Source organism: Lampetra planeri, chromosome 13 (genome assembly GCF_965212315.1).
Source record: "Lampetra planeri chromosome 13, kcLamPlan1.2.h2, whole genome shotgun sequence".
NCBI classification, from domain to species: domain Eukaryota; kingdom Metazoa; phylum Chordata; class Hyperoartia; order Petromyzontiformes; family Petromyzontidae; genus Lampetra; species Lampetra planeri.
Genome location: NC_136119.1, coordinates 783,539 through 793,492, shown reverse-complemented (window position 1 = coordinate 793,492; position 9,954 = coordinate 783,539). Strand labels below are relative to the sequence as shown.

Genomic DNA, 9,954 nt, shown 5'->3' with positions numbered 1-9,954 from the left:
GGCAAGACCACTTCAGCAGTACTGAACTCAACTCACTTGGTTTCTCTTGTCAAGGACATTATACTGTCCCCTGATGATGTCCTGGTCAGTTTTGATGTGCTCTCTCTGTTCACAAAGGTTCCAATGCCTGACACCATAGCAATATTTGAAGACTTAGTCCAACGTGGACTGAACCCTGATGTCCCTGCACTGGTTAGGCACTGCCTTACCAACACGTACTTCACCTGGAATGGTACCATCTGCAAACAAAATGAGGGCACCCCTATGGGTTCCCCCTTGTCACCAGTGATAGCCAATGTTTTCATTGAGAAATTTGAAACAGATGCCATCCAGACATCCACTCTGCGTCCTTCCCTGTGGAAGAGTTATGTGGATGATACTTTCGTCATTTGGCCACATGGCCTTCCAGCATTGAACCAATTTCTAGATCACATCAACTCCATGCACCCATCCATCAAATTCACCATGGAAGTGGAGAACGATGGTAAGCTACCATTCCTGGATGTTTTGTTTGAGAGGAGACCCAATGGCTCTTTGGGACATTCTGTCTAGAGGAAGGCCACCCACACAGATTCCTACCTGAAGCCTGATTCCCACCACCATCCGGCACAAAATAATTCCCTCATCAAAACACTATATACCATAGGGCCCACTGCATCTCTGACCAACACCACCTGGCCAGTGAATTGGAACATGAACATCGTGCCCTCAAGATGAACAGATACTCGGACCGTGCTATCCGCCAGGCTGTTTCTCCCACCGTGGAGAAACAACCCCCAGAGACTCCGATCGAGATCATTACGTTGCCATACTTAGCAGGCGTGACCAAAAAGATTTCTAAAATACTAAACAAACACAAGATCCAGGTCCGATTCAGTACAGTACACAAGATCCGTGATCTGATCCCATCCGTAAAGGATGTCATTCCTGACTTACAGTACCCTGGTGTCTACAAACTGAGTTGCACCTGTGGGGATTGTTATATCGGGGAAAAGAAATATTTCTGACCGCATTCGCGAGCACAATTCGGATTTGAAACATGGCAGAACGAACTCTTCGGCCGTAGCTGACCACTGTTGTAATACTGCTGGTTCTCATGACATTGTGTTCTCCGATACCAAGGTACCCTGTAAACCTCCAGGTTACTATCAAAGATTTGTCCATGAAGCCATACAGATATACAAACATAGACATAACTTCAACTGAGATGATGGATTCAGATTGAGCAATCATTGGAAGGATGTAATTATGCAAGCTAAACTTTAGCTGCCGTGCAGTTTACTGCTCGACAGCCAGTTTATATTTATTCTCATATCCATTTTCCCAGCTTTACACACTACCATCAACATTACCACACGTTGTTTTCGAGCTTGCAAGTTTAGCTTAAGCTTTTCTAATTTTCGAGATATACAAACATAGACATAACTTCAACTGAGATGATGATTCAAATTGAGCAATCGATGTAATTAACCAAGTTTAGACTTTAGCTGCCGTGCAGTTTACTGCTAAACAGCCAGTTTATATTTACTCTCATAATCATATCCAAATTGATTCTTATAATTTTACAGTCATATCTAGCCTGATACACCACCATCACTAAGAAATTTAGAGTTACAACAATGTTTCATTCGCCATTCATCGTACAGGCACCGTACATTTATTGTACAAGTGTAATATAGTTGAGGACTCTTGGACGCCGGGGTTGGAGGCACACGTATTTATTCCGCGTCAGTTGGCACAATCACGGACATACAACACTGGAGGGGGTATCGGCCCCCTCACCCGGCTAGCTGGGGATTCACTTGCTAGCTATGCCTAACCTACCTCCTAGTCCTCCACTAACGGGCTAGGGTAGGCTATCTGGCCCGACACTGGTAAGTCGGGCTTACAGTACCCGGAGTCCCAGACCAGCTCTGATAAGAGCACCGGCTCTGGCTCTCGGGACCACGCCGCTGGCTCGGTCTTGTTCGGCCCTGATAAGGGCGGCGATCCAGGGGAGTCCAGGGCTCTATCTGGACGATCTTCGGTCTTCACTGGTTTAGCTTTAACATTATCCCCTGAGCCCTCCGGCTCATCCCCTTTTATACCAAAACCCCCCGCTGAGGGGTGGGGCCCCGGGGGATCACAACTCCGGGTCAGCCCCCCAGGCTGCCCGGTGCAGACGTCGTTGAGAGCACCTCCCCGTGCACTCACGTAGCCACGCCCACTGTGTTTGTTTCCCGTGTGATCCCATGTATAACAGCCCCTCCGTAACACCCCTACACAAGCACCGAGATGGTTATCCCCCCACCCCCCCGCGCCTCATTGGCTCCTCCCTGCCTAGCACCCTATATAAAAACACGTGTCTCTGAATAGGTCTCTTCATACGCTATACAGCAATTTTACTGGAGCGGTTACACCTGATGACGGAGGCTTGTGTTGCTTCCGAAACGTCGTAATTTTTATTTTACCTACGTGACTTTACCGAAAAAACCAGAGCATAAACCACGTTACTGTATTTGGGGATGCTGCTGCTGCTGCCGTTGGCAGTGGTGTACAAGTTAACAGCAACAACGGCACCTCAACACATTAGTCAACAGCACTGCCTTTAAGGAAGGACCATTGCCTGAAACGTCGCCCTGTACGTATGGATCTTTGGATGTCTTGATTTGAAGCTTTCGTGCTGCAGGAATCCATGATCTTTGGTTTTTCGGTAAAGTCACGTAGGTAGAAAATAAAATAACGACGTTTCGGGCGCAACACCAACTGATGACGGACGCTTGTGTTGCGCCCGAAACGTCGTGATTTATTTTATTTGATACCTACGTGACTTTACCGAAAGAACCAAAGAGTATGATTGAATGTGTTGGTAAACCACGTGGCCGCTTCGTCGCCATGTGGAGGAGGGGAAGGAGGCGAGGTTGGGGGGCGACAACATGTAAACCACGTGACACCCGCTCGGGAGAGTGGCTCGAACAAAGTTATTCAGAAATGCGACGTCACCGCCAGCGTCCGAGGCGGCAGGGGTGGCACTAAAGTTTATACAGAGCCCCGGTTTGTGACGTCACTTCCTGCCTCGCGCTCGGTGAGTCACGCGCCCGCGCTCCGCATCCCACCCCCCACCTCCCATTGAGGAGATAAACGCACGCCGGCAACAATTAGTGCGCGCGCCGTCGCTGTGTTAATTACGCAATTTAAAAAATGTGTGTATAATGGAAGCGTTTGTTTATATTTACACGCCCCGCTAGCAAGAGTCTAAGTGGGGTCTTTTTTTTAAGGCCCGGGTTTTTGGCCCTCATCCACGCGATTGGCTTAAAGCGGTCACGTGGCTCCTCCGAGCGAGCCAATCGCGTGTGTTTGTTTGCCGTGTGGGGGAGGGGAGGGGATTGTGGGGGGAGGGGTAAGAGAAGGGACGTCTTAGTGGGGCGGGGGGATATGGGGGGTGGGGGACGTGTGGGGGGAGGGGCATGGGGCGAAGAGGGGGGGGGGCATGGGGCGAAGAGGGGGGGGGGCATGGGGAGAAGAGGGGGGGGGCATGGGGAGAAGAGGGGGGGGGCATGGGGCGAAGAGGGGGGGGGGGGCATGGGGCGAAGAGGGGGGGGGGGGCATGGGGCGAAGAGGGGGGGGGCATGGGGCGAAGAGGGGGGGGGCATGGGGAGAAGAGGTGGGGGGCATGGGGAGAAGAGGGGGGACGTCTTGGGGGGGGGGGCATCGAGGGGGTAGGGGTAACGTGGGGGATGTGGGGGAGGGGACCGTGGGGGTGGAGGGGTACGAGGGGGAGCTGACCCCACTGATGAGGTCACCAGCTGATCCTGCACGTGGGAACCCCAAGGCGCGATCTCGTTGCCATTTGTGTTACGAGCCTGACTGGCCATGAGACCCCCACACCGCCACACGGTCGAAACTGGGCCAGAGTTTGCCTACTTAAATCCCACTGGACAATAATTGGTTTGGAAATTCAATAGGCTATAATCGACTAAACAGACAGAACGGAATTCAGCTAATATGTGTCATGTTTGAAACGTTACGAGTCCATGATCCCGACATCGGCAGCAGCCATGCTAAATCCGCTTCTGTTTGAAGGGGTTTTTACAATACTTCACCACGCAGGTCAATGTGGGGGTTGGTGAAAGGGAGAGGTCCCACGGACGGGTTTAGAAATCGCTCACCACTGATGTTAGCCGTGGCTAAGATTCAAACTAAAGTCGCCGGGTTCAGATCGCTCCACTGCCGCAGTCATCGATATGAAGTCACGTGTGTCCGTCAGTCGCGAGTGTCATTGGGAAACAAAATCGCAAGAAATCCTCATTTTAATCAACTGAAGTTATACCCCGCACAAATGCACGGGCAGTGCTAGTTTCCTTATCATTTCCACAAACCACAAACATCTATTTCTAACACGATCGATGCCTGCGTTGTGCGGGGTCCGCAATAGTGACTTGAAATTTGACGAATCCATGGATCGGCATGTGTCTCGAAAGCGCCAATGATGTGTGGACGAGACAAGATGTGTGGTGGTCAAGATGTCAATGGGTGTGCTTCAGAGAGCGCGGTTGATCTTATCGCCAATCTGTTAGTAAATTCGAACGACAAACACGGAGGGCCTCTGGTGATGGGGAAAAACAGCCACGGGCCCTCCCCCAAAAACAAGCACACAGCCACGTTGCCATCATCACAGCTGCTTGTTTATCTCCCTTCTCCAGTCTCGTAGCTTTAACAGACGCAGCAGATGGCTTTGTACAGCGGTGACGATGTGCGATAGATCGTTTCGCCTCAAACTAGGACCCATATCCTGCAGAGAGGCACCCTCGTCCATTAACACCAACATTGACCCCTTGTGATGAGGCACACAGTGTCGGAACCCGTGCACAGTTTACTTGTACTGAATGTTCCTGGAATTGTGACCTCCCAGAAGGCTGTGTGGCTGATGGGATGTGTAAAAAATATACAATATATACTCTCATTGTTTTACATGGAGAGACAGCCATGGGTTGGGGTATTGTCCTCCTAATTCTGCTGTCGCCACTCAGCTCTCTGCGTGCCGTTTGTTCAGTGGCTTAAAACTTACAAGTGAATAGAAGAGATTACGAATCGTTGAGAATCATTAAAAGCTGTTCCATGGAGGGGGTCACAGAGACGAGTTGAGAAACAATGGGCCAACCATCTTGTTATTGGTCGACTTCTCTTCATATTCGATTGATTTGCTTGTTGAACAACCACCATCCATCCTGGAACCCGCCTCCCCTTTCGTCTGCCGATGTCAAGCATTGTATCTGTTGGTACATACACAGCAATCATCGCCCACGACTGTGAACACTTGGCAGGACCCTCCTGCAAAGGGAGTAATGAGACTTAGTGAGCCTTTTCATTTTCCTCCAATCCATTGTAGTTTATTTTTCAGTCTGAGCAAACACTAAACTATTAAACAATTTCAAATTTACCAGGCCCACTGAGCTATGTAGCTCTTTTAACAGAAGCGACCTGGCCACAAATGATAGCTCAACGAAGTGGCTTATGAAGAAATGTATACTGTACCAGCTAAACACTCTAAACCTGTTGATTCTAAATGTGGAGGGAAAAACCGGATGACCTGGAGAAAAATCCACGCGACCACGGGGAGAACATGAAAACTCCAAATATACAGGCACCGTCAGGATCGAACCCACGCACTCCTGTATACTTGGCGAGATAGTTAACATCTCTTAATTCTCCAGTCGGCTCTTGTTGCTATTTAGCTGAAGCAGAGCCAAAACCATGGGGATGTGTGTGTAAGCACGTAAATAGTTGTCACTTAACCCATTAAGTATCTTAATTCGTCAATGGACAATTTCTCCCTATACTCATTAACATCGGTTGTACAAGCTTCCTTAAGATGAAGGGATGACCTTTCATAACCAGGCGGAGCCCTAACTCAAGAGAAACGTGTTGAAATAACCAGAGTACAACGAAACGGCAAACTCCAGTGTGTGTAAGCGAAATTAAAATAAATCCGTGCAACACGTGTAAACTTTACATAAGAAGAGCGGTTTAAACCACTCCACGTCTCTTTTTCTTATAGTCTCCACTTTTCAACACAAACCGCAGCTTCCATTACCTACAGCCAAACCAGCAGCATCCGCCACGTGCAAGATTCTCATGACAGGGCTCCCCCCCTTCCTCCCCCCCTTCATCCCCCCTTCATCCCCCCTTCATCCCTCCCCCCTTGCCCTTCTCCCCCCCCACCTCACTGCCTCTCTCTCTCCACTGCTCCCCCATCCCCAACTCTACCACCCTTCGTCGCTAGGTGCCCATGCCCCAGTCTCGTCACGCTCCCCGCTCTCTCCTCCCACTCTCACCCCTCTATCGCCCCTCTTTGCACGCCCTATTTATAGCCGGCACTTGCCCTTGGAAGAAGTACACGCTACTGCGAGTACAGTGGAGTGGGGGGGGCGGTGGCCACTGAGAGAGCGGGTACGCGGTGACGTCCCCTCTCACCTTCCCACCGGTGCCCTCTAGGCGCTCGCTACAGTGCGCTCATTCGGCCTGTCTACCGGCTGGCCGTCTTCTCTACTCACTCATCTCCTAAACCGCCGGGTAACTCTCACTCGCTCCCCCCTTCTCATCTCACTACTCTGACTCCCCTCAACACGCTCTCCTGCCTCTCCCCCTCCCGTGTCACTCTTCTCTCCTCTTTGCGCTCCCCCTACCTCTCCCCTCACGCCTACTACGTCTCCCCTTTCATCTCACTCTCCTATCTCCGTCGGTCGCTCTGGTCTCTGTTGCTGTGCTCTGGGACAAGCGCGGTGCCGTTGATTGTATCGCTGTTGAGTTCTTGTCTGAACCAGGTTTCTCTCACTTGACACTGAGATGCTTCCAGTCTCAATGGGTTTTCGTCTGATAAGAAACTTAAAGAGTTGTAATTGTACGCGTGTGTGTGTAACTGCTCACTTGTGTACATAAGTTGTCTATGTTGCAAACTTTCCTTGCCTCCACTTTAGGGTTAATCGAGGTGATTTACGAAACAATGCAGTGCGCATTTATAGGGATGTTTAAATTCAGCCGCCTCTCAAGATGGTGTACAGACACAGTGGATGTGTTTATTTTATATGGAGAAAGAGGTAGTTTTCGGTCTCTGGGTGAGTCTGTGGGTCGATATGCGAGTCTGGGAGACAAGGCGGTCAATCATAGGCAGAAAAATAGAGGAAGACCTTGAGCATGGAGCAGGGCAAGAAGTCAACAGCACGCGTGTCTGGGCAAAGGGGGACCACGGAGGCAGAAGAAAAGAAAAAGTGACTTCCCACTGAGGAGTAGCTGACCGGGGGCTTCGATAGAAAGCTTTGGTTACTGGAGCAGAGAGTGCTTGGACAGGAGTAGATTGAGATGAAAGGGGAGAGGTTATCGAGTGTGTGAAAGGGAGCCGAGTGAGTCAATGGAGGATCACGAAGACACAGTGAGTACAATCTTGAAATTGATACAAAACTGAGCAAGCAGCTGGAGTGAAAGTTGACAGAGCTGCCAGCGACGTAAGCGTGACCTGGTACCTTTTTTCACGTCTCTGTCTCTGTCAGCCTGACCGTCTCCCGTCTCACTCTTGTCATCGCCAGAATCATGGCGTGCCTGCTGAGGATCGCGGCGTGCGGCCGCAGCGCTGGCACCATCCCGTCAGCACTCACCGGGACCAGCCGCCTGTGCGTGCCGGGCATCGGGTGCACCCGCGCCGCTCACCGCACCGTCACCACCCTGCGCCGATGCGTCCGCCCAAGGCAGCTGGCGCGATGCTTCCGTGCCCAGGCGCCGCAGATGAGCCAGGCGCCGGCCTCAGGGACAGGTACGAGTGGCGTCACCGGGACCCTCCGAACCGCCCCACGATTCACTCGGATCGCTGGCGCTGCCCGCCGGCAGGTGGCTTAGAGCAAAGGCCGCGATTTCCTCGCAGGTCTGTGATGAAATTCCCGGAATGCACACTGTGCTCTATTGAAGTCAATGAAGCTGTGTTCTCACATGAAGTATGTAAACAAGCCAATGGCCCAATCACCTGGAGCGCGCCCCACCTCGACAGATCTCGGAAGCCAAGCAGGCTTGAGGCTGGATAGCGTTTGGATAGACAACCACTGCCATGCGTAACATAGGTTGTTAAAGAATAGTGCAGGAAAATCCATCGTTGAACTGCACTTCTTTTCTCCTGACCTTAACCAACCCACACCGACCATCATGGTGAGGTCTGATCATTTAACCTCTACACGACCCGCAAGGTGTGATTGAGGCCCTCACCCAGCAGTTTCTTGACAAGAACACGCAGGGAGGGCTGTAGCACCCATTTGTGTGCCACGCTGGTGTGTGCGGGAATGCGGAACTTTCACCCAGTGGCGGTGCCAGGTGAAATGTGAGGAGTGGGCATTCGCTTTCACTCGTCTGGCCGCGCGGTGGGTCAACGCCGCCCCCTTTGCCCTCGTGGCCCCACAACCCACGACGCTTGGGTTATTAACAACGCCAATAATTATTGATTGTGTGCTTCAATGATTGGGTTCGATTGTGGGTTCCTGACGTTTTATTACGGAAATGTAATAATAGGTAACGTTTTAGTCCGATGGCCGATGGAGCTGTGTTTTGAATCAAGTTTATCCAGAAACGTTTGTTTAAGGCCGCAAACACTAGTGTCGCGGCTGACTAGAATCAGAAAGTTGAAACTTGTGCACACATCGCGCTGCGTTAAGCACGCATTTCCTGCTACAGAAAACGAGACTCGGAAAAGCTGAGACCGGTACAGGGACTGCCCGCTATAAAATATATTTTCATCTTGCAATAAGCACCCACTGTAAACAATTATTGCTCAGCCATTGATCAATGATTGGCCCAATCTTCGTTTTCTTTCGTATAGTTTTGGAAAAAGTATTAATGCAACAATTGCATTATTATGTTGTAAGACATTTCATGGCATCCGTGGTAGCTGAGTGGAGTCTGCTGGTCCCACCAGAACACGCGTGTTGTATTGGGGGAGCTGACAGGAGTCCACTTGTTCCACCAGAACACGCGTGTTGTATTGGAGGAGCCGAGGGGAGTCCACTGGTTCCACCAGAACACGCGTGTTGTATTGGGGGAGCTGACAGGAGTCCACTTGTTCCACCAGAACATGCGTGTTGTATTGAGTTAGCCGAGGGGAGTCCACTTGTTCCACTAGAACACACGTGGTGTATTGGGGGAGCTCCGTGGAGTAGTGCACTGGTTCCACTAGAACACCACGCGGTGCTGTTTTGATTGGGCAGTCATCAGTGATGTGCGCCGCATTCACAGTTTGGTGGAGTCCCCTGATTGCTCCATTTCTGGAGGAAATCTTCGCACCTTCCGTGTGTCGTTCGGACTCGGTTGAGAGTCGTCCCCACTACCTGGGGCCCTAAGGCTGCTTGACCTGTGATGTTTATTTTCTGTTTGTGTGGGTGGACAAAACCTGTCTATTGTTTTTTATAACATTACCATCACGTGGCAGGTGCTGAGGGCAGACAATTGGAAAAAAAGCTATGATTTTGTTTGTTGGTATGATGGATATTATTATAATAATAGTAGTAAATCGGCATTGCGTTTTGAGAAGGAGTTATTTTCAGTAGGCACAGACCCACAGCTGTTGCTTTATTTTTAAATGTGTTCTGTCACTGGCAATGTCTCTACTCTCGAGTAAGCCTCGTGCTAGGAGTATTCTTTGCCGGCTGTATTCGTGTTCAGTGGAGAGAGCGCTAGTGTCGTGGTTTAACCCGCTGTGCTACGAAACCGGCGACCCGAGTTCGATTCTCGCTCACAGCCGACACCAGTAACAATTGTCTGAGCCGGTCCATGGCCTCCCCTAGGTCGACTCAGCCTTCAATGAGTACCTGGTGTGGTGTGTAAAACATGACCACTGGGGAGACAAAGGCAGCAGGGCGTGGTGGTGGCCATCCATCTCCCTCATGTGCAGTGCTGGCCTTCATAGGTGCTTGCGAACAGCACTTGCCCCACGACTCTTAA

General features: G+C 50.8%; 1 protein-coding gene across 2 annotated transcripts in view; it reads left to right on the top strand.

Annotated features, from left to right (window-relative positions):
- Positions 1-3,015: 3,015 nt before the first annotated feature.
- Positions 3,016-9,954, top strand: part of NNT (nicotinamide nucleotide transhydrogenase) — a 32,901-nt gene continuing 25,962 nt past the window's right edge. The window contains exons 1-2 of one of the 2 annotated variants that reach the window (XM_078599797.1): positions 3,016-3,064; positions 7,563-7,786. In XM_078599797.1, coding sequence (XP_078455923.1) covers positions 7,567-7,786 — 220 coding nt within the window. In that variant the 5' untranslated portion in view covers positions 3,016-3,064; positions 7,563-7,566. Of the gene's footprint in view, positions 3,065-6,363; positions 6,553-7,562; positions 7,787-9,954 lie in introns of those variants that run through there. The other variant, XM_078599796.1, reaches the window with a different exon arrangement.